Source organism: Centruroides sculpturatus, unplaced genomic scaffold (assembly GCF_000671375.1).
Source record: "Centruroides sculpturatus isolate CEXI.00-Female unplaced genomic scaffold, Cexi_2.0 scaffold493, whole genome shotgun sequence".
In the NCBI taxonomy this organism is placed as follows: Eukaryota; Metazoa; Arthropoda; class Arachnida; order Scorpiones; family Buthidae; genus Centruroides; species Centruroides sculpturatus.
In genome coordinates, this window is record NW_019384608.1 from 425307 (window position 1) to 450403 (window position 25097).

Below are 25097 nucleotides of genomic sequence, written 5' to 3' on the forward strand. Positions count from 1 at the left end.
TACTAGAGATTTAAGAAAAGACACATTTAAGATAAATGTATTATCGATGGTTAAAAAATTTCCTTAATGATCTTAGACGAATTTATTTAAAGATTCCAATTCGACCAAGACCATTGTTGTTTCTACTGAATTTCTTTTTCACTCCATCGATTTAAAACTCTTAACTTTACGCTTTCAACCTATAATTAGAAGTTTTTGCAGCGTGCAATTTTTAAAAGAATAAATCTGTCACAAAAATTATACATTTGTAAAAGCCGCATAAATTTCATCGATTTTTAGGTTATCGTGCGAACTACTTTCTGTAACATTTGTAAAAGCAAAGAAAAAATTCTCCCATATTTTCTTTTCTTATTTTAGAAAATTCACCTTTTTTAATATATAACAAAACTCACATTATCGAAAATTATACTTTACTTTTATTTCGAATTCGTTCTGATATATAATTTCCAACTAGTAAAAAAATAACCTATCTACTATTTTTTTTAAATGTTATTCTTCCGTTTGTCCACATACCGTTACATAAAATATAAAATAAATGAATTAAAAAAAAGTAATAATTACTCTTTATTTTAATGTATAAAAAATAAAAATTCTATGTTCACTTTGTATATTTTTATTATTATTATTTTAAAATATAATGAAATAATAGACACTCAGTAAGTTTGACATTTTCACGTACTGTATTATTTACAAAGAAGTAACGGCACTCCAGTTGGACAACGACGAGTGATCGATGTACACTTTTAGAAGATTTAATGCAAAGCCAGACTGAATAAATAGTATTTTAAAAAAATGTATGATTATATAATAATTCCTGTATTCAAAATATGAAAAATTCAAATTAAATTTCCACTTAGGTAATACGTCGCTATACACACTTAAGTTTTTTGTATCTAAATAGGTTCTTTAGTCATTTATTTCTAAACGACTATCTCGCTAAATGATATTTTTCTCCTTCTATAAAATATGAACTGCAATGATAAAACTTTATGCCCGGGGTTTAAAGATGTCATTAAATTACTTTTGCATATCTTTATCATTTTGGCAGTTTATTGACAATTTTTCCATTACTTTCTTAATATGCTGGAAAAAGTCTCCTGGAGTGATTATTAAATCTCTTTATTGTTTTAAAAGCAATTCTTAGAAATTAATTTTTAACGAAAATTTCATCTCGTAACCCATAATAGTTTTAAACATTATAATTAAAAATTTTAATGTATTAATATTTTTATTATAATATATATATATTTTTTTTTTAAATTTGCCATTAAGCTCGTCTTCTTTAAGCATTTTTCTTGCGTTTAAAAACAATTAAAATATATTTTAAAAATTTTAAAAATTGAATAAGATGTTGAAGAAATACTGTATACTCATTATGCGTTGAAGGTAATTATTAAATGTAAATATTAGTCAATGTAATGTGATTAAACATGACATCAGGTAAACAAACAAAGCTGGAAATGAAACGCCTGTTTATTTACTCCTTTGAAAATTTTGCAACTGAAGAATATATATATATTTTACTCAACAGATCAGCTCACAATATATCTTCAATATAACTCGTTCTAAATGTATTCAACCATTTCGCGCCGATGCTGGATACCAAAGTGAACAGCTGTAGATACACAAACACCGAGGAGGGGCAAAGAGATAGCGCACTTTGAGAAGCAGGGCGGCAATAGGTTAGCTAACCACTGACAACCTGTCACTATTTATGTACAATAATGTTTGATCTGTCACAAAGCGACATCCACCTGAACTCCAGTCGAGCACGGGACACGACCACCGAAAAGAGTTCGTCATCTACTTGGAGAAGGTGAAAAACAACGGAACTGATCGATGTTATCTTCTCATATTTCAGTCTCATAACAATTTTCACGCTTTCCCTTCGATCTTCCATTTAAATAGCATTGGTTCACTTCCTAGTCTACTTTTATAGGAAACTGTCGCGATTTTATATATATATATATTTATATATATAATTTTTTTCTGTAAAGGGCATTTCTTTCGTTTACAATTTGGTAGGAAACGAGGTCAATGACACTTTCCGCGAATACAATTCGATATTTCGTCTTTGGTTTCGTTTCTTCGAGAGTGATTAGCTGGGCGCGATTTTACAATCAAATTATACCCTGTGTGACAGTTTACTTGGACAATCACTGTTGGGTATGTACACTCACTATTCATTAGCTTGGATGGACCACTTTTCGGGATGAACTTCTGTGAAGTCACCATGAACCAATTTTGTTCCCTGCCAAATAAATTCCTCATCTTTAAAATACATAATTACAGACATTTAGATATATCTGACGTAAATCATCATCTATTACATTAAATTTTAGTTAAAAGATATTACTTTTTTATTAATTAAAATATTAATAATATAAAATTGTGAATAATAATAATAATAAAGTATGTAATGTTAAACCTGATTGGGTAAGATGGGTTTTATTGATGTTAGATATCGCGATCTCGACCCATACCTTACAAAGCGGGTAAAGTTTTAAGAATATTTTAAGATACGAAACGAGAGTTTAATGATAGCTTTTAGTATTGGTGTAGAGAGGAAAGCTATCATTAAATATCTACCATCTGAATCTACGTCTTCAATCAAATATTAAATAATTCACCAGATTTTACCTTAACATACAAAAAGAGTGCTGGTACCGTCTTTCGTCACCGTGTTTGCTCGTGTCATCCAATGTCTTTCCTACCCCTTCTCCCCGCATCCAGACGTCGGTCCGAATTGGATATCCTTCGCTCATGGTACTCACAGTCAACATCTTGAAAAGGTTGAAAGGGATTGGGGAAGGAAAGAGAAGGAAGAATAACCCTCAGTATAACCCTAACGGATGATGTACTGCGTTCGAAGACGCAGTATATTTTTCCTGTCTCTATTAATGAGAGAACATTTGTCACTGTGTAATACTTGGCGAGTATTAATCGATAGAATACGAACCTGTGCCGTTTGCACGAAGCAATGGACTTCCGTCTGGTCTCAGGCCTGACAGCAGAGGAGAAGTTCCCATGGGTGTAACGTCTGCCTCACGGTCTTGCCCTTCGGGACTGCAAACAAAAGGAATCATTCCATTTTGGCACGGATTGTCTCCAACAACATTATATATCTATTCTCTTGTGTCTTGCCAGGGTTATGACTTATTAAAAGATGGTCCTAATCGCATTACTATCGATTATTCCTATAATAGCATCTGTGCTGTTTTGGTTTCCTTAATTTTTCATTAACCCAAGTCGCTTCTGGGTTTTGTTTTGCTACATTTAACAAACGTGATGCAAATATTTTTTGTGTGTGTTTTTGTTTAACAAATAAAAACATTAGTTCGCGTCGTGATTTTAATAAATTATTTTAAAATATAATGAAATAATAGACACTCAGTAAGTTTGACATTTTCACGTACTGTATTATTTACAAAGAAGTAACGGCACTCCAGTTGGACAACGACGAGTGATCGATGTACACTTTTAGAAGATTTAATGCAAAGCCAGACTGAATAAATAGTATTTTAAAAAAATGTATGATTATATAATAATTCCTGTATTCAAAATATGAAAAATTCAAATTAAATTTCCACTTAGGTAATACGTCGCTATACACACTTAAGTTTTTTGTATCTAAATAGGTTCTTTAGTCATTTATTTCTAAACGACTATCTCGCTAAATGATATTTTTCTCCTTCTATAAAATATGAACTGCAATGATAAAACTTTATGCCCGGGGTTTAAAGATGTCATTAAATTACTTTTGCATATCTTTATCATTTTGGCAGTTTATTGACAATTTTTCCATTACTTTCTTAATATGCTGGAAAAAGTCTCCTGGAGTGATTATTAAATCTCTTTATTGTTTTAAAAGCAATTCTTAGAAATTAATTTTTAACGAAAATTTCATCTCGTAACCCATAATAGTTTTAAACATTATAATTAAAAATTTNTTTTTTTATTTCATTTATTCCGAAATTAATAAACTACAATGACTCGTAGAATATATTTAAGACATCTCTATTTTAAACTCTGTTTAATACTAATTAATCATTATTAAACGCATTTTAATATTATTGTATATGTTTAAATTATAATTTCCTGTAAAATTAATTAATTAGAAGAATTTCCAGCAAAAGATTCAAAAATATTAAATATTTTCTTTTGAATTACTTTAAAAATGCGCATTGTTTTCTAAATTTTTTGTAATGCTTCGAAAAAATAATGTTTTTTTTTTAATAATAACTTAAAAAGAAATAGTGGCATGCAACAGTCCAACGTGACCATAACTAGAAAGGATGTTTGAAAAAATGATAACTGTAATTATAAGCGGAGACTAAGTACGAGAAATAAGATAAGAGATCAAATAAAAGTTGGGAAAACGTCTGCTTCACAGATATTCCGAGTGTGTCCCAGTGAGATAGAGTTGAGGCAATGAAAGAGAAGGGGAGGAAAGCAACGTAATGAGGTCGTTGCAGAAAATAAAGCATCCAGATATCTGGTCGGACTAACGGCGACTCTTGATTTAGTGCTGTCGTCTGAATTATGAGTCCCATTTCTAGGAGACAGTACGTCGAATCCTTACAATACTGAGTGGATTAGTGTAATACATTCACTTGTTAAAAATCGAAACGATTTAAAAGATCCTCTTATAAAATACAATCGCTCTGATAATGCTGCAGTACGAAGGGGAGGCCATATATAACTCTGTCCAAAATATTATATGCTTATTTCTATCTGAGTAATGACCTTTTCTCATTTGATTATTTTATGCACTAGCCCTCATAGATCAGATCTAAAAGTTTCGCGCCGAAAGCTATTCCAGCATTTTTCTTCACGACTTTATTGATGTTATTCATTACAAAGTTGACATCTAATTCATTTTTTCCATCTGAATCCATGCAGATGGTAATATACGAGTACTAAAAATTCCTAATTTCATAATTTAGTTGTTTGAAGTTTAAATATGTTTGATCTTACATCAGTTGTCTTTCTTTTCTTTTTTTAAATACATAATAAAAATATATATCAAACTTTTTCTTGTAATAACGTTTGCAACTCATTAGCACGAGAAAGTTTCACATTAAGAAATTCGAAACACGTTTTTTATTATATAGGAATATAAAATTTGCGTATATTTTTTTTAAAAAAATGCGAATTTTTTTGCATTAAATTGCTTTAAACGTTTTTATAATTCTCTCCCTCGAGTCTCCCTCTTAGAATCATCTTCATTATTGACATATTTATATCAGAATATGAGGAGTAAATGTCAGTAATATTAAAGAAGAGATCTAGATTACATAAAAAGCAAGATAACAATCGAGCTCTTCTTTAAATTCCTCATTTATAGGTAGGATATCACGCAAGTTTCATCTATAAAATAGTACACGTAAGCTTTATGTTGCTATCTTTAGACAAACTTTAGATTTCTCGTACGTTTAATGCAATGTACTTATGCAAATAGCTTGCAAGATTAGTTTTTCAAAGAATTAATTTGAAGTTTATACTCGCATAATGATTTGACTGATTAACATTTTTATGTCCTTTCTACATATAAAAATTTTCTCGAGAATGTTTCCTCTAATTAACTTTACTTTCTTATAAATTTTTGATATTAAAAAATATAATAATAAAAATAATCTATATAACGTTTTAAATACATAACGTTATTAATCTAACTTATACGAGATTTTTCTAAATGCGCTTATTATATCAAAAATTAAGTTAATTATTTAAAAAATATCAGTAATTTTCTTAACTGTAATATTTTATAAAGCAATCCTTCGATTCAGATCGTCATTTTGATGGAAATTTATTAAGCTCAATATGTTTATATGTATATAAAGGTACGCATTTAGTCCGTAGTAAAGCATTTGAAGAAGAATGATTGCAATAAAAACTTACTTTTGTCTTTCTTCCATGTCCTCCTTATCGCTGGCTATAGAAAAGAGAAAGAGTAGAGTACAAGGTGTCAGTCGACAATCGATACCGAATCTCTGCGGACGCGTCAGATCCCGGAACAGAAAATTTTCGACATAAACGATCCATAAAAACCGCAGGGAAAAGTTATAGTCACTTGAATTCAAGAAAATCTACCACAGATAGAAAATCCTTACAATTGTGCAATACATTTGGCTTTTACGCTACTCACCTCTAACTCTTCTCTTTATGACGATGATTACGACAATGATAAGAACGACGACAAGAAGTAAACCGATACCTCCAGCGATGCCTGCCACAATTAGCAAGTTCTCTTCTTGAAGGAGAAGTTGCACCCAGCCGGAAGGTGCTAGAGATAAAAGAGAATTTCGCAATAAGATCGATTATCAACTTTATACCTTTTCTTTTTTTACAAATGGAAACAATAATATTCTCTATCTAGATTTTGAGAAATATAGATAAGAAATATCTCGTTTTGAAATTTAATTATAAATAGCATGTAAACATTTTCATTTAATTGTAATGCTGTACATATTTTTATATGCGTGTAAAATTCTTGAAATTTGAAAAATAAAGTGAAATGTTGTTAAATATTTGTCTTATTTTCTTGAATTTTTGGTTTAGAATTCTTTATGGATCCGGATTCGAATCCTATTTAGATTTTTACAAGTTTTTACAAGTCAATTCTATGGTAGAAGCAGTTTTCTAATTCATACCTCATCCCATTGAAGATCTGACTCGACATTATAGGCAAATTTACTTTTGCCCATTACATGCTACAAAATTTACCAACTGAAAATTATTTTAAAGTACTTTTAGTATTTTTATGTATTGTAAACCAGTCAGGAAGAAGTAAGAAAAGAATTTGGCAGTGAAATGCAAACTATAAAAATCAAAAAGTTTCAAACAGGTATATTTATCACGCAAGAATGAGCACTTTTACTACTAAACAAATTATTCATTAAAAAAGAAAGTGTCATAACTAATTTAAAATTCGTTAGTGATAAAAAAAAATTTGTAAATTCGATAAGTCGAAAAATCCATAAATCACACAAAGTTTAAGAAACAAAAATAAATAAAATAAAAACGCACTTTTGAGATTGGAAACATACCAAAATTTCTTGTCTGCACGTCAGAACATTTAAGCTGCCGAATAAACAGATAAATAGAAGAAGACATGATAAGCAAAAATTTTGTATACCCTTAAGGATTCTGATCTATTGCTATTCTGACAGAAGTGACAGGTTAGAAGAATAAAAAAATATTGAAGCTCAGAGTTGAAGAGAGAAAGGGATAGAAAACAAGAAAGTGACTGTTTTTATAGGCATATAGAGAATGGCACTTACAAGGAATGGGAGACACGTCTAAGTAGCACGGTTCTGATGCTCCTATCTCGTTGGTAGCAACACAAGAATATCTTCCAGATTCTTCTGAACTTTCTGCAGAATATCTCACTAAACTCTCTACCTCTACTTTATCTACCGTCTGCCCGTATATCGTTACATTATTTCGATACCAAGTAAAATTGAGAACCGGTGGGCTAGCATAAGCTATACATGTTAACAGCACAGTACCATCGTTTCCAAAATCTTTGTGCAGCATACAATCGGGTCGATCTGTAAATAAATCGAAGAAAAAAAATAATTAAAATCTATTTCTTTTAATTTAATCATATATTTTTTTAAAGATTAATTTAAAATTATATTGATGAGATAACCTAATTTTTTCAATTGGATGTAAATAAATTATATAAGAAAATTTCTTTTAATTTTATCAATTTGTTAGATGTTCACTCGACCGCATAAAAAATGAACTGAAAATTATTAATATTAATTTTTTTCTTAGCTACATCATGGCAAACATTAAATTACCGTTTCGTTTTCGACTGTGATGTAATCTGTTAATCTACTTTAGCAAATGAAAGCAAGGGGAAAAAATGAATTAGGAAAAAAGAAGCTGAAAAAATTATCATTGGATTGATTCCCAAAGGCTAATTTTGATATTAATCACTGGAAAAGAAAGATATGTATAACGATAATATTAATTATAACATTCTTTACACGAATTACAAACAACATTACAAATGCAATGCTTGGCAGAATTCTTATTGATTTTATTTTAATTAAAACATCATCTGTCTATAATAGGAAGATTATAGTTGTTTCTCTACGTTAAAATAGCTAAAAGTTTACTGTATAATAATGAGAATGGATAAAGAGACATTTGTTCAACATGAGCTGTTCGTGTTAAAATTTCCCGCTTACTGTAAATATACCTGAGTGAGAAGAGTTTCATTAAATTCTCTACAGATAATTTATTACCCACATATACGTGATGGGTCATATACTTAACTTAAACAAGGTCGATAGCATCGCTCTAACTTATTTAATTAACCAAAACTCGAATAAGTTTTCATCGGCAGAGCTTGATTATTATAGTTTATCAGTATCAGAAAGAATGCCTTACTCTAAAGATAAAATAACTAAGTTTTGATGAGAACTAATATAATTAATATAAGATTTGCTAAGTAGATATTCATAGTTTTTCGATATCATCGTGTTAATAAACTGTATAAAATGTTAGAAAGTATAATTAGTTACATTTTAGGATATCTTATCAAGTAATTAAAACTATAGGAATGAAAGAAATGTGATCTATTTAAGGGTGGTTTATAGAGATACTTACGAAGGACGGTTAAAATAGCATCTGCCTTCGCTAGTCCGTGACGGTTTCTAACGATGCAGGTATAATTGCCACCCATATCTCTAGATATAGAAGAATTGAAAGAGAGAATGGGCCCATGCGATATAGTAGTATCTCCATTTTTCCAAATGTAATCACCCAGAGGATGTGCAGAAGCAGAACAGACTAAATCATCTGGCACTTCTCCTTCCATAATCTGCAACTGGATGACGGATATCTGGATATTCTCTGGTGGATCTGCAAAATCGACGGTTAGATGTAGTCAATAGTATTAGTGCTGATAAATATCGACATATGCTACATACGTATCTATATACTATAACTTTAAAAGCATCGAGAATTGGAATATGGAAATGTGAAAAAGGAAGAAATGGAGGATTTCCTAAAGGGATAAATTGCTTCGAATGAAGCTTTCGAATTTAATCTGTATAATCTCCGAAAACTTTCAAATATTATAATGTACGTTTTCATACTTTCAAATCAAGATGTTTCCACTATTTTGTTTTTCACAAAAGATTGAAACCAGTTTATATAAAATAACATTAGCGGTTATACTGAAAAGAGATAGAAAAGTGCAGATTTATGTCATATTTAGTCCCCAATGGAATAATACTGATGACAATATTCTCAAAAATCTTTTATAAGATTCGTAAAGTTTCTTCTAAAATCTAAATACCATCAAATTTTAAAGAAGAATTTTAACAAATTAAAGTTTCAAGAGTAAGTTTTTATATAAGAAATATACATATAGGCTATAACATTATTATTAAGTCATTATATTACTTTAACGTACAAGATTGATGTGTAAAACTTTAATTAATGTAACTTCCCATTTTAAAGTTAATTTAAAATAAAATAAATATTTTTTAAAACATAATACTGTAATTCTCGAAGAGAATTTAATTCCAATTTCGTTATAGAATTATTATATATGAATAAATTTGAAATAATCAATTTCTTCGTTATTAAAACAAAGCAGCGCCTGAAGATGTAAATTTATAATTTATATTAAGGATACAGTAATAATTATAAATCTCAGAAATAAAGTGTACAGTAAAAGTTACAGTCAATTAACTTAGCAATTCGAACAAACTTTCCCTCATTTACCAGTTTCGTCCCAGAGGATCAACTTGGCAGTTTCATCTCTAACTAAGGTGTTGTTTACTCAGGTTTGGAATGGTAAAGAACGGCTCGACGTGACCTGAACGGGTTTGAAGCAAAGGCAACATATCATCTGTCGTCATTTCTGTCTTTTGGGACCTGCGGGCCACAATGGAACCGAAGAGAAGGAGGGGTCTGTCAATTAGTGAGATCGCATTGACCTCCAGGGAAAGTGTGTACGTGAATACATTATTTCAACTTAATATGCCAAATCTATAACAGGTCCTGATTGCAACAGACATTGGTAAAGCCTATTATCATTTAAATGTGGTCTCTTCTCAGACTCCATAATTGATGGTGCAATACTGTTGAATTTTATCTTGGGAAAGAGCCGTTTTCGTACGGGGTGTGGCTGGTTTACGCTTTTCTTCTTGATTACGAATATAACAACCATTAATCATATTGGATTTCATTTGTTTAATATACTTAATGGTACGCTTGAAAATTTCCTCTTATTTCTCTCTATATATTTTTTCAAATATATCATTATCACTAACTTCTTTTTTTATCTCCTCGCTGGATATTAATTAGAATTCTCATCAATAATGTTTTTTATGTAATTAAGTATTTATTCTCTCTAGAGGTGTAGCAATTCTATTGATATTTGTAGTTTTTCTATTATTAAATGCCATGTGGGACCTCCTAAAGATAAAAAATTATTCGAGATAAGAAAATTATCAACATCCGTCTGGTAGAAGCTTAGAACGAAATCAAACACTTTAAATTATTTAAGCAATTGCATAGTTTTATTTTTATGAAATTTCCTTTAATATACAATAATTATCTTGTATAAATTATAAATAATAGATTTATTCACTCATAAATAAAGTAATAACTCTAAAATAAATTTCCCAAAAGAGTAATTAAATTAAAGTATTGTTGGTTAGTTTTTATAATTTTAGAAGATAAAGTATACAAGATAAAACTTCAAAGAATTCAAAGGAATTGTAATTGATAGAGTAACTTAGTTTAATTGTTTTCAATAGAAACATTCAATTCGGGATTTCATTTGATAGAATTTAGTTAGCGCGACGTATTTAAACTGTAAAGAAATCAGAAGGAGAACAACATCTAGAGGAAAATCTCGCTAGAAGAGTACAATCTGTTAACATTTAAACGTGAGATAGAGAACATTTTGAGTGGTGCTTAAGGCACTCTAAAATCCCTTTGTCGGCACTTCCGACTTTATACAGCATCTCCCTATTACGATCATCATTTATCTTGTACAAAGCAGTATCAGGTTTTCGACGTAATTAAACATTTGCAATCTTCCAAACATCATTTATTCCCCAAAAATAATGATAAAATTCCTAGCGTTTTATTCTGTCGACTAATGCAACCGCAAAGATAGAAAAATCATGGACTTTTGATCTGCCAAATTGATGATGCAGTGCATAAATTCTCTTCTCTTCGGTTTATTTTATTTATTTTTAAATTGCGACCCAACATTATGGAAAATAATTACCGAGGCAAGATGGATGCTCTAAGAGTAAAATATATCTCGTTTAAGCTAAATCATTAATCCAATGTAGAAGGGTAACTTGATGCTAAAAATTGCATCAATTAATCATGTTGCATAATTTATGTTTTGCCATTTATATTTTATTAATAATAAGGAGGAAAAAAAGGATTATTTTTATCCGTTTATTTTCATTTTTTGAATATAATTCAAATGCATTATTTAAATTTTGAATTTTAATAGAGTAATCAACTGAATTTAATCTTCTTTTAGAGATTATGCATTACCGAATGAAACATAAATAATGCTTTTGAGTTGAGATTTTTAATGTAAAATTAAATACGTAATTATATTATTTAGTTACAAATATATTCCGATAGTTTTAAATCTACATTTTTTTAAGAAGAAGAAGAAAAGAAAAGTAAAAAATAAATAGAAAAAAAATCTCCATTGTAGAACTGATATTTGGTAGCCGGGTATAAAACTATCGAAATGAAGCAAGCAGTTTTATGTCCACTAGTTATAGCTATTAGACAAAGCTCTTATCTTTCAGATAATGTTTAAAATTTTCACCGTTCGCTGATTGTGTCACTTCAACGCTTTTACTCGAACAACAGACAAAGTTTTACTCTTAAAATATGATAGCTGTTACAGTGAATATTTACATGTAAATTGCGGAGTTAATACTGTAAGACAAACACGGTTTGCCGTGGTGTTTATAACTACGCTTCTGTATGCACACGTAGCGCTTATCGAGAACCCTTTGACATGACGTATGCGTGCTGTCTAGTGGCGATTATAGTCTGTTCTCGGCATATTTTTACATTAAATGAGGTTGCAGAGTAGGCAAAGATGGGTTACTAATACTGGGATTTTGTTGACGTTGCCAGCTGAATATCTTAAGCTTATATCTTGAAAAACTTTCATTAAATTTTTCTCATACTTTTTTAAAATAGGCAATATGTTCCTTTTTCTGGGGATTAAATTATTTTTATAACAGTAAAAGAAGCGGGAGTCATCGCTCCTTTCAATACTAATCAATCGATTGGTAAATAAACATTTCTTTTATCTGTAACATAATTTTTAAAAAACGTGGAGAGAAAAAAAAGAAAATTTATCGTTATGTTTCTTTTACTTTGCTCGATTTTTAAAGCTAAAAATTATGGAAATAAAGAAAAATCTTTATTAATTTTACGTTGTTGCTTCATATAATAAGCTTAAAACTTACAAACTTACAATAAAACACTAAATACTTAGCTATGTGAACATTTTAGAGGTTATTAATTTTAATTAAATATTTTATTAACGCTTATATGAAGTGAGAGTAATTTTAATAACTGAATTAACGCTTATGAATATTTTATCAGGGTAAACACTTTTATTAATAAAATATCATTATATGACGCTTTGTAGACCCACTATTTTCGTCAATAAATAGCCTAATTATTCCGTATTGTGTTATTAATTGTTACTGTAGTTACCTTTAACGGTACTTCCTACGAAGATAATTTTCGTTACAAAATTAAATTGCAAATTGCAATAATGAAATTTGATGTGTACTATATAGTAAATCGTACATTATAATTTAGGTTAATTCAGTACTTCTGTAATGTTTAATCATAATATTAAGCCTAGGTTACATTAACAGTTAAACTTAGAGGAGTTCAAATTATGTGCTATATATTAGTCTATATAAATTAGATTCAATATATTTATATATTATCGTATCTGTAATATTTAATGCGACGATAAAGATCGTTTAGAGAACTAATATATACTACAATGATTATGCTATTGTGAAGAGGGATGAGATATCCGTTATTTGTACTATAAGCGAGGATAAAAATAAATTTTTATAAGTTGTTATAATAAATTTTCAATGCTTTGTAAATAAATTATTTGACATTCTTTTCGAACGTAAAATTATTTACATTAATTACTTTAGTATTTTATTTATTGGCCGAATTAGTCAAAAGCCAAAAATGTATATTGGAAAGGAATAAAATAGAATAGAAATAAGTAAACATTGGAATTTTCTGAGAAAAGCTGTTTTCGATAACTCGCAGCATAATCAATTGTGTTGCTGCGGACTATGCAGAAGCAGAATTGTCTTTGTAGGGTATTGTCTTGACAGACTCATGATGGAGGACTGCTACTGTCAGTTTTATATAAAAGACACTCAGAATATTTTCCTTAGCAAGATAAGTCGATGACATGCCTGTTTCCATTTTGATCGTATCCAAAATAATGTTGTTTAGATGAAATCTTATACATGATGGATTGCAAGAAACAGTTATATTCACTATATGCAGTTGTTACATTCAGTGATGTGAAATGCTTTAGAAGCAGACAAAGCGTGTTTGGATAGTCTCGAGATGATAAATGCGGATTACTGTTAGACATTACAATCATACTTCTTTTTGGATTATTATTGAACTTTCTATTTTTAAATTGTATACATTTGTTTTTAAATTTGTAATATAATTTAAATTTTATGTAAAAAAAATACGGAATAATTTAAATATTTTCGAAAAAATATGAGAATTTATAAGATTCTCTTATTATTTATTTAATTTTTTATAAATTAGTATTGTTATTTAAATAAAAAGATTTTTAATTCAACATGTAATTAATTTTTAAAAAATTATTACATATACTGCATAAGAATTTTAATCTTGGTAATTAGTGCAGATGCAAAAGCAAAATGTAATAAAGTGGAAAGAATTTTAATCTCTTGTATAATAAACTGTTCTTTTTCTTTATATTCGGATTTATTTTTGCTTAAATATCTTCTAATCTCATTAATTTTAAATATAAAATATCAAAAATTTTCTACTCTATATACATTTTAAAAATAACGTTTATCATTGACGACAAAAGCAAGAATACCTCCTTACATTCTACCCTGAACAGCAAAGTACTGCTGACCGGTGGTCCCGCTATATTCGAGGTACTTCTACAAGTAAAACTGTTGTAATCAAAACTGCTGGCCGGAAGATGGCTCATATTCCACGTCAAAACACTGGTGATGGAAGTAAAGATATTTTTCTTCGGATCCTCTGGGTGTTTGATTAATTTTTCATGGAAAAACTTTGACGATTTGACACTTTCGTTATTCCTCAGCCATTCTATTTGGCAAATTGGTTGACACTCCACCCGGCAGGCAAGGGTTACAGTAGTGGCATTTCTGGGTACCCCTCCGGTATCTGGCAGTTTTTGAACGAACGCAGGTGGTGCTGTAAAGAAAATGATTCAATTAAAACGTCTCATCTTAACGGTAAAGAAAGACATTTTCGTTTTTCTCACTGAAAAAAAAAAAACTATTGACCTGCCAGGTAAGTTAATAAAAACTTTTAAACTTTTTATCTCGAAAAGTATATGTAATTATTTTAAACTATTGATTTCAGGTTACTTATGCTTGAAAGAAAAAAAAAAGGACAGTTAGAATAATTCAAACGCTTCCACCCTTGTTAAAATCATCGATATTCTTGAAAACAATTTATAAAAATTATAAACGATGTTTTTCACATTTAGAAAATTCGATGACAGTCTTATAATTTTCGGTTTTGAGGAGGAAATACGTTAACAAAATTGAATTACAAACAGAATAAATTCGAAATGCATTTGATAAAATTCAATTTACCTTCACTCAAGTAATAAAATATAATATTAAAATATGATAAAATCATCTTTAAATCTATTATTTTAATTTTATTATAGTTATAAAAATGAACTAAAATTTCATTATAGTCAAAAATTTTCCTAAAATTATATTATTTATATAGATTTTTTTTACTTTTGCTAAACACTGAAAGTAATTTACATAGTGTCACTTAATATATAAAACGATAACAAAACACTATATGTATATTGCAAGAATTTTAATTTCCTGAATGCCCTAGAAATATATAATAATATTAGAAAGATCTCACTGTAAAATGTAGTTGGCTCTTGTGGTAACTACAAAAGAAATTATGTTTCAATTTATCGTGACGGAAACGTTGAAAGCACTCTCATAAATTGATTGTTAGAAGAATATTCAGAAAGAAAGAACTAACTAAAACACAACGGAGATGAATATTCTCTAGAGATAGGAAGAGAGAGAATGCCAAGCTAACGATATGTTTCCTGTTACTAACAAATATTCGTTAGCTACTTCTCCACTGCTGTAACTTAATTGTTATTACTAGAAGAATAAAAATAAGAGCAGCATTTTATTAACTGTTTTCCTGTCAATCAGTGACGTTGATGTCCAGAGCGTGCCTGTACCAGAAAGGAATTACACAATAATGAAAACTGCACAGTATGAGTCACATAAAAATGGTCAAGGTTGATTAGATTTTCTTCGAATTTACAGGAGGTCTTCGTATAAATATATTTTCAATCTATTCTTTCTACAAAAGGTTAAAGACACGATTTATTTTGAAATTTTCTATCAGAATCTTTTAAATAAATTCTTTTCAATCGAAATGTTTTTTTCAGTTCATGCAAAAAAAGGAAAATATTCATTGTAACAATTCCTTTGAGATATATTTTTTTATTCTGGTTATTTTTAAGTTGTCTTGTTCGAAACAACTTGAAAATTTTCTATCTAAAAGATCCTTATCGCTTTTTAAAAATGCCTTTTTTTTCTACTATTAACGTTTCTATAGCCTTCTAGAATTGAAAAATTGAAATTTTATTATCATTATTATCATTTTTTTTCTCCTCTCTAAACGATTTCTTCTTTGAATATTTCTTTTGTAAAACATAATAAATATACTTTAATAAAATTGCTAAAAATAGTATATTTACTATTAAAAAAATCGATATATAATTTTCATTCAAAAAAAAAAAATCAGACTGAATGTGGCCAATGCATTTTTGTAAACATTATACGGTTTTATAAGCAAAGATAACAGTAAAATTCATCTTTGCAGAAAACAATTCTTATTCTTCGCTTTTCTAATACCTCCTAGAATTAATCATGCAGACTTTTTAATGCAAAATAAAATTATTCGAAGAAAAAGATTATATATATCTGATTTTCATATAGATATGATATTATTTCAAGAACAGAAGTAGGAAAGAAATTTATATATAAAAGCTATAAAAATTGTTTCATATTTTATTCATGCTGCAATTTAAAAACAGGAAAATTTTCAATTTTGATTATTTTTTCTGTAAATATACATTATTTTCATTGCATTCCAACTTTAATTTCTCAGTATTTATATCTGGAACATAATTGCAACAGGCTACTAACAAGTGAAATCATTAGAAAAAGGACTATAAAGAATTATATTTTACTAATTAAAAATATAAATATATAAGATTAATTAAGAATTATATAATCAAAACAGGAGTAATATCGATTTATTATTGACTGCAATGTTGATTAAAGATGTATCCATTAAATAATTAGAAATTTTCCTTTGATGTTAATGTATTAATGAAGTAAAAGAATTAAAAGCATTTCGCCTATTACAGGCGAAATGTGTACACAAACCTACGGCCTTCAGAGGGAACGTAGTGGATAGTCCCGTGCCTACATCGTTTACTGCAGCACAAGAATAGATTCCTTGAGTTACAACACGAATTGGTTCTGTGACGAGTACGTGGCTCGATGCATTCAGCAATTTTCCATCTTTTCCCCAACGATATATGGTTGCTGTGGGGTAACCAAAATCTTCCACTCTGCACTCTAAGGTTATAGGAGTCCCCTTCACTGCCAGTTCTTCCACTTGATTGATAACTGCAACACCCGGAGGATCTAGGACAAAATTTTCTTCAATATTATTTCAGCTTATTTTCTCTTTCTCTACAATTTTTAAAGTTAGTTTTTTTCAACATTTAAAGTATTTTTTTATCTTTAAACTTAGTAAATAAATTTTATTTTCGAATAAAAAAGTTTTTTTAAAGTTTGGAATATAAGATTTATATACATGTTCTTTAAATTAAACTCAAAAGCATTAGTATTTTTTTTTAAATAAACATTTCATGTTTTTAATTAATATATATCAGAATCTAAATATTTTTAATTAAGAAAAAACGGGTATGTTAATTAAAAATTGTTATATAAAAAGATTTTTTATAATTAATTCGAGTTTTGAAAGCTAAAATAAATTTAATAATTTACAAGAGCTACTCAATTTTTTATTTTCTCATAAAAAATTTGTTTTGAAAAACACTTTAAAAGGCTCTCGAGGATTGGAAAGAAACGTGGAAAATCCAATGACAAATTTGAAAAAGTTGGAAGAAAGACTTACATTGGACAACCAATTCTTTAGTAGGAGAAGGATCGCTCCATCCCACAGAATTCAGTCCTTCGCAATGATATAAGCCAGTGTTCTCTCTGACTATGTCATCTAAGAAGAATATGGGCTTAGATGTTTCATTGATTAATTTGCTATTTTGATACCACTTAACAGAAGTAAACTCTCGAGGGTTGCCATCCAGCGCAATGCATTCCACCACAACTCTTGTTTTTTCAGCTTCGGATACAACTTTTGACGATAACTTTATATCAATAATTTGTGGATCTGTTTTAAAACAATTTTTAATTAATTATTTAACATATAAAACTGTAATTGTATTCATTAAAAAGTAATGATTTAATTTATAGTTAAAATTTATTAAACATATTTTTTTAACAGATTTTCGAAAGTTTATTTTGTAACTTTCTAAAATCTCAGTTAACTAATTATTTAAAGTAGAAATAAAATAAAGAGAAAAAGTTGTCAAAAGGAAAGCTTACAAAGAACATCCAACATCAAAGCATTTGTCGAATTTCCTCGTCCAAAGGCGTTTCTTACATGACAGCTATAAGTACCAGTTTCGTGACGAGAAACATTGTAAATTGTCAACACGGTACTTGGACGATGTTCCGTATTTCTTCTCAGAATGTTTCCATCCTTATACCAAACAATTTCTGTCACGTCCTTGGGATTAGCATCGTAGTCGCATGTGATGTTTGTCGTGTCGTCTTCTTGGACTGTAACCACACCCCCAGGAGACACCAAGGCTGCAGGTGGATCTGAGAGAGGAGGGAACAAAAAAAAAAAAAAAAGAAAAAAAAGAAAGAAGTCAGACAGACTTACTTGCCACGTCACGGTCACTATAAAGTCACATATACTTTGTGCTAGTAGTTATTTGCGAAAAGATTGAGTTTTGGATGGTGAATAGTCAGTTGAAATTTTAGTCTTTCTATACCAAGAATGTAAAATGTTCAATCATGGTCACTTAGAATTCTTCGATAGTGGAAGCAATGGAGTTTCTGGAAAATTTTGTCTTCAGGTGGCAAGGTTGAACTGAATACTAATAATCTCTTCTCATTGCTTTAGATATATAACATATGATTGTTTGAATAAAACTGTATTAAAACTTAAACTTATTATGTACATAATGTTAGGTAAGCACATTATCTTTAAAAATGCATGTTAAATTTTTCAAAAAACTACTTTGTTCGTGCCGAGTTAAACATTTAAAGTAGACATTTATGTCATTTTTGTAGCAGAATTTCTAGCGTATAATTTGACAACATTCTAAAAATAGTTGTACAATATCCTGTAAAAATCGTGTTTAGAATAATAATATTCAGTTTTAAGAGATGTAAAACGATAAAAATTAAAAACAAATTTTAAAAAAATATATAAATATTTAAATTGCAGTTTTAAAAATTAAATTTTTAAAGATAAAAAACAAATAGTAATTAAACTAAACGTAATTTAATTTACACTAATATTTATATTAATTCTAGTCATACAATAAGTTATTGTTAAAGTTAAAATTGTATTATATTGAAAGATTTTTATCTTCCGACTAAAAATTCAGAAAAATATTGAAATACTTAACACAATATTTTTCAAATAAATAAAATTCAATTTAAGTGTAAATAAAACAAAATGATATACGTATATTGATTTCAACTTTTATTCAATTGTGTGTACTTTTTTATGGTTGAATCGAATTGTCAAACGGAATAAGACAATGGCTGGAATGCTGATAAACCTTGTCATAAATCACCAGATGGTTTTTGCTCTTAGTAGAAGAGTTGTATTTATCGAGAACGAATATAACTGAAGGATTTTTTTCTTCCTCCTTCTAACTCCTGCCCCCTTTTTTAAACAATCGCGATCGATATCAAAATATTATTTATGCATCTTCGTGAAAGAAATAAGAACTTTCTGATTTACATATTTTTTTTTTAAATTATATTTTACCAAATTGTACTGATTAAAAATTTAATAAATTTTGAGGAAATGATTTTAAGAATTCTTATGTAAAATATCCGTGGTATATTCATTTTTGTGTTGGAAGTAACTTTTCTAACACGCGAACATGCAATCCCTCAAGTNTATTTTTTTTTTAAATTATATTTTACCAAATTGTACTGATTAAAAATTTAATAAATTTTGAGGAAATGATTTTAAGAATTCTTATGTAAAATATCCGTGGTATATTCATTTTTGTGTTGGAAGTAACTTTTCTAACACGCGAACATGCAATCCCTCAAGTATGATTAGTCAGTCACTTAAAATATACAGGCATTATTTCACTTCCAACATAAATATTACATAGAATACAGGAAGCACTTTTAAAGGGGTTTATTGTCTTCTTATCAAAATGAAAATGTGATTTGTCAAGCTTTCAAAATGAAAGATAATCTCCTTGGTGAATATCCCCTTCACGGGTTTTTATCCTCCTCACTTGTCAATAAAGCTTGGTCGAAGAGTCAAACAAAAATTCGTTAATATGTATTTTATGATTAAAATAGAGAATATTTTGTAATAATTAAATTGACATTTGCATAAATTATAAGTTCGCCATTCTTTAAATCGAAAATTTTTCACACGAAAGTGTGTTATAATTGCATTTTATTTTAGAAAGTAAAACTGTATTTTGTAATATTATTCCTTTATTTTTTTAGAGGGAAAAATTACGTAATAATAAAAGTAAAAATATAATTAAAAGGTCTACAAGTTCAAAGTTTTTGCATTTATTTTAAACATAAACATAGAAAAATCTAATTATAAACACTTACGACACATATGTACTTTTTTTAGAAATTTATTATGATTTCGTTTAAAGTTTGTAAAATAATTTATACTTAAAAACGAAATTTTTAATCTAATTTTTTAGTTTCAAATGTGACATTTTAATGACAATAACAAGACCAATTCTTATTTTCCACATCTTATACGCAGACGTAATTTTTAAATTAAATGCATTATAATCAAATTCTAAACAAGTATTCAACGTTCGAATCTTAAAAAAATTAAGACAAAATGAAAAATTACACTCGCTTCTGATCTTAATTGAAGCTGAAAGACATCATATATCCAATATAATGTTCAATATTATGGTTTTTGTGAGTTGTTGCTCTGTTCGTTGCGTTTTTTGGCCAGATAAAATTCTTTTCTAGACTTAATATCTACTTATTTCTGGTCCAAATATAAACCTTCGTTTGAATAATTCATAATTCTAGTTGAAGTTCTAAAAAAAAAATATATATATATATGTTATTGAATGTTTTTCTTTATTAACATAGACATATCATAAAGTAGAATAATTACTTAAAAATAAATTTTTACTACGATTCGACTAATTTGCAATATAAATTTAATATCTTTATGTAAAAATAAAAATAAAAAATCGAAAATAAATTAAGTAACAATAGAAGGTAAATTAAATATGCTTACCGAGAAAATTAAAAGTTTTATAAAGAGAACTTAAAACGTTAAATTAGTTTGAAAGAAGCTACTACCGGCCATAACTGATATATAGAATTTGACATAGAGTGGACCCACTATCAACTGTATACAACATTGTACGGTTATGGCTACTAAACTTTTATGATATTTAGGATTGTCCAGTTGGAAAGAATAACCACTAAACTACTCCATAAAACCGAAATTGGATATATTTATTGCCTCTTTAAAAAGACCTTTTAGTTCAAATAACTGAGAATTCAAAAATAAAATGAAGAAATTAAATTGTTATTCTAACATTAATCAACATTTATTCTTTCACTAATGCATCATTATCATCATTATCATTATTATTATTATTATAGATCAAAATGATAATAACTAAATCTAAGTTAATTCAATCAGGGTAACAGTCTTATGATAATTAGCTGAGGTATACTAATCAGAAATGTTATTAGTGTTTATAGTAGCAGTGCATAAACACCAACTTAAACAGTAACAGCAAATTATTAACATTAATTATATCAGTATATTAATCTTATTAATTTTGTGAAAGATCAATAATAACCGAATTTTAATCAATATAAGTTCTATATGCTAAACAAAAGGTATATAAATAAAGTTTAAACAGTAAAATTTAATTTCATATTCGATAATAAAATTAACAAGTTTTGAGCAAGTATAAAGAATCCTCTTACTTAAGAAGATACATCAAAATTATGATTTAATTCGTACAATAAGTCACAAAATAAACATAAACAGAAGTTAGAAATTTTTATAATGGAATGCTGTAATAAATAAAGAATACAAGGGCTTTAACAAATAAAGTTGGAGAAGGGATTTATGACGACAGCAGATAAACGTTGACGTAATTCTGTCAAGATACATTGCAAATAGCAGACCTACAGTACGTACAGAGATTTATAGTAGACTACTTACTATATACAACCTGTTGTAGAATTTCTTATTCTAGAAAATAATAAATATCTTAATACCATTTGGCATAGGTGTATTATCTACTAGAATGTTTGTAAGATATATTGAAATTTTTAGATTTCTCAATAGAAGCGATTTCTGAAAAATTCTGAACCATAAAAACTATTTTATGTCTTTTTTTTATGCTGGTCACAATTTTGAATTTTCAACAAATCTGCTCTTGTTTTAAAATGTAAATAAACTTCCATTTTTCTATATTACTAAGCGTAAAATATTAAAATGTAATATTACATAATTAGAATAACAAGAAATTTCTCTTCAAAATTACTCGTTAATTAATTTAAAACGATTTTAAATTATCATTAAATAATAAATTTAAACACAATTAATCATTATTAATTTAACACGAAATTGTTTGATTAAAATGCTCGGAAACAACCCCAAAAATTCCAACTTATTTTATTATATATATATATATTTTTTTTATCGTTCGGACAAACGAACGAACAAATTGAATGTATAAATTCTATTCTTTAAATTGATAAAAATATTATTATTAAAAATGTATTTTGAAAATTTGTTTAAAAATAAAAGTTCAAATAGAAATATATAAATAGAAGTACGTATAAATAAATAATACATTATTCTAAAAAAGTGAATTTCGTTTATATCGATAAATAAATCGACTTTTTGTAAATAAAAAAAAAGTTTTTTTGGTTATCCATATTTATTATATAAAAATCTTTTTGCAATTTTCGTTGAAAGGTATATACGATATTTTATATAAGATAGAACAATATGTAAATAATAGAAAAAAATATATTCTATTCAATATATCTCTCCATTTATAAATATATATATATATATATGCTACGAATTTATTAAGATAAATTTTTATTTTTATAAATATAACTCTATAAAATTTTCTAGATAAAGTTTACTTTCTAGAATGAAGTAAAGTTTCAAAAATAATAAATCATTTTCTAGTAATTCTACTTTTAAAATATGTTAAACTTGACTTTAAAAAGTTAGTTTTTTTTTGTTAATTTTTATCTTCAAATTGTTTATTAATTGAAGATGAAGAAAAGGAATTTTTGTAATTTCGAACTTTAAAATACTTTCCAAGATTTGTTAATTTTAAAATAAACATATTTACGCGGGAAATAAAATAATTTTTATGAATTAAAAATGACTAAAGTCAACCGACAAAAGTCGTTTTAAAATAATTAAATTTAAGAATTATAATAAAATTTACAAAATGCGTGATGTTGGGAATGTTGTTTTATTAATTCTTGTAAACAGCAGACAATTAGTGAAGTATAATTAAAGTCAGGTACGGATTTTATTCTTTTACTGCTGCATCTCGTTAATTACTGTCATGTACATTACTTTAATTATACAATTACGGATTACTCCCGATTTTATCATATACTTACAGAGAACTTCCAGAGTTGTTGCTTGAAGTAGAGGAGCTTCGAGTCTCTTCGCTAACACCTCATTAGTTCCTTTACAAAAATATTCCCCATGGTGATCGTGTCTGGACGCCACAAACACCAGGGTGCTTGTTGTCCTATAGGTTCCATCACTCATCAAGTCCTTAGTGATAGTCGGCTGGGGCTTAATCACCTCTGATCTATTGTACCATGTGATGTTTGCGGCAGGTCTCGCACCTTCTACAGTACATGTGAGTGAGACCATCTCACCTGCCACTACAGGTGTAAGTGGTCCTCTGACATTCATTGCGGCTGGACGTACTGTAAAGAATAAATGAGTACTCGTCAAGGAAAATGTGCTATGTTTTGTTCGAACTTCTAATTGCGTGGATACCTTAGAGTATTCGAGGATGAAAAGATTTTTGAAGGTTACAAGTAACCAGGGATTAACTAATAGCTTCTTTTATAAATAGTGCGTGAAGATTTTCGAAAGAATTAACACTTTGTTAAGTAACTCGACACACACTTAATTATAACCTTAAATCCGAGCCCTATTTTTCCAAGATTATAAATTTAATACATCCAAACAACAAGAAGAATGTTAATTATAAATTCTTAAATTATAAACTTCACAAAATAGCTATTAATTTATCGATAACACAAAATAATGTTCTTTAAAACACTCCTTCAGAATTATAAATATATATATTTTATATTTCCAAACATAAATTTAAATGATTTACATCTTCTTCAGGCTAAAAATATGTCCTAAATAGCAGCAATTTCATTATTGTAATTAAAATGGTAGTGGAAAAAAAAATGAAAATGTTGCAGTCATTTCACGTAAGAATATCCTAAGCTACTAAATATTACGTTAAGATTTACAGTTGATGGAGTAAATTAAACCTAAATTATAGTCGATCTCAATTATCTTTTAACCACATTTCGTGCAAGGTTTCTAAAAACAAATTCATGTTTCGAGTTAAATATTTCGTAGCAGTAAAGAATGCTTAAGACTATTAAATTTTTCATACGCCTGATTAATTCAATTAGAATAATAATATCTCACTCAACGTAATTAATTGAATATTTGATATCCAGAAGAAAAATTTAAATCAGTCTTTTATTTTTGAAAGAAATAAACATTTTATAAAAATCTATTAAATTTATTTAAACTAATTTTCATAATTATTATTGATTTAATTCCTAATAAATATTGATTACAATCAAAAAATAAATGGGCGTATTGAATTAAATTAAGTAATATTTTAAAACCATTTTAATCGATTTTATAAGTATAATTTTTTTTTCTTATTAAGTAACGAAGTATAATGTCAATTTTTACTAATTGTTAGGAAGCTTAGTAAAATAAATGTGTAAGCTATACACGAGGGAAAGATTACAGAAAGAAACAAAATGACTTACCGTGTATGTCTAACTTGACCCCTTTAATAAAAGGTCTAGTGGTAGCGTTACTCTCAACATGACACTCTAATCTTGCACCTAAGTCCCATCGGGAGAGCACAAAACGAGCTAACGAGATGACAGTGCTAGTCCCGTGTTTTTCAGGAATTTCTGTTACTTTGATAGGTAGAGTTTTAGTTCCGTTCCACCACGTTACCTGAGGTGGTGGCCTTCCACCCGAGGATTTACATTCGAGAGCGAATGTCGATCCTTCTGTGTATGGTCCCACTGTTGATCCGTTTCTTAACGCTCTTCCTTCCAATTCTAAAAATGGTTCCGAGGGAACAACTGGAATAAATAATATACATCGTTAAA

At 28.2% G+C, this 25097-nt stretch overlaps 1 protein-coding gene across 5 annotated transcripts in view; it reads right to left on the reverse strand.

Moving 5' to 3' along the window:
- Window positions 1–1463: 1463 nt before the first annotated feature.
- Window positions 1464–25097, reverse strand: part of LOC111625185 (hemicentin-2-like) — a 71410-nt gene continuing 47776 nt past the window's right edge. The window contains exons 3-15 of one of the 5 annotated variants that reach the window (XM_023368249.1): window positions 24744–25070; window positions 23322–23639; window positions 17997–18275; window positions 17509–17781; window positions 16749–17012; window positions 14158–14496; window positions 8623–8877; window positions 7284–7553; window positions 6149–6286; window positions 5902–5935; window positions 2960–3066; window positions 2641–2783; window positions 2115–2251 (exon numbers count right to left, since the gene is read on the reverse strand). In XM_023368249.1, the coding sequence (XP_023224017.1) occupies window positions 2695–2783; window positions 2960–3066; window positions 5902–5935; window positions 6149–6286; window positions 7284–7553; window positions 8623–8877; window positions 14158–14496; window positions 16749–17012; window positions 17509–17781; window positions 17997–18275; window positions 23322–23639; window positions 24744–25070 (2693 nt within the window). In that variant the 3' untranslated portion in view covers window positions 2115–2251; window positions 2641–2694. Of the gene's footprint in view, window positions 2252–2640; window positions 2895–2959; window positions 3067–5901; window positions 6090–6148; window positions 6287–7283; window positions 7554–8622; window positions 8878–14157; window positions 14497–16748; window positions 17013–17508; window positions 17782–17996; window positions 18276–23321; window positions 23640–24743; window positions 25071–25097 lie in introns of those variants that run through there. The other 4 variants (XM_023368247.1, XM_023368250.1, XM_023368248.1 and 1 more) reach the window with 4 other exon arrangements.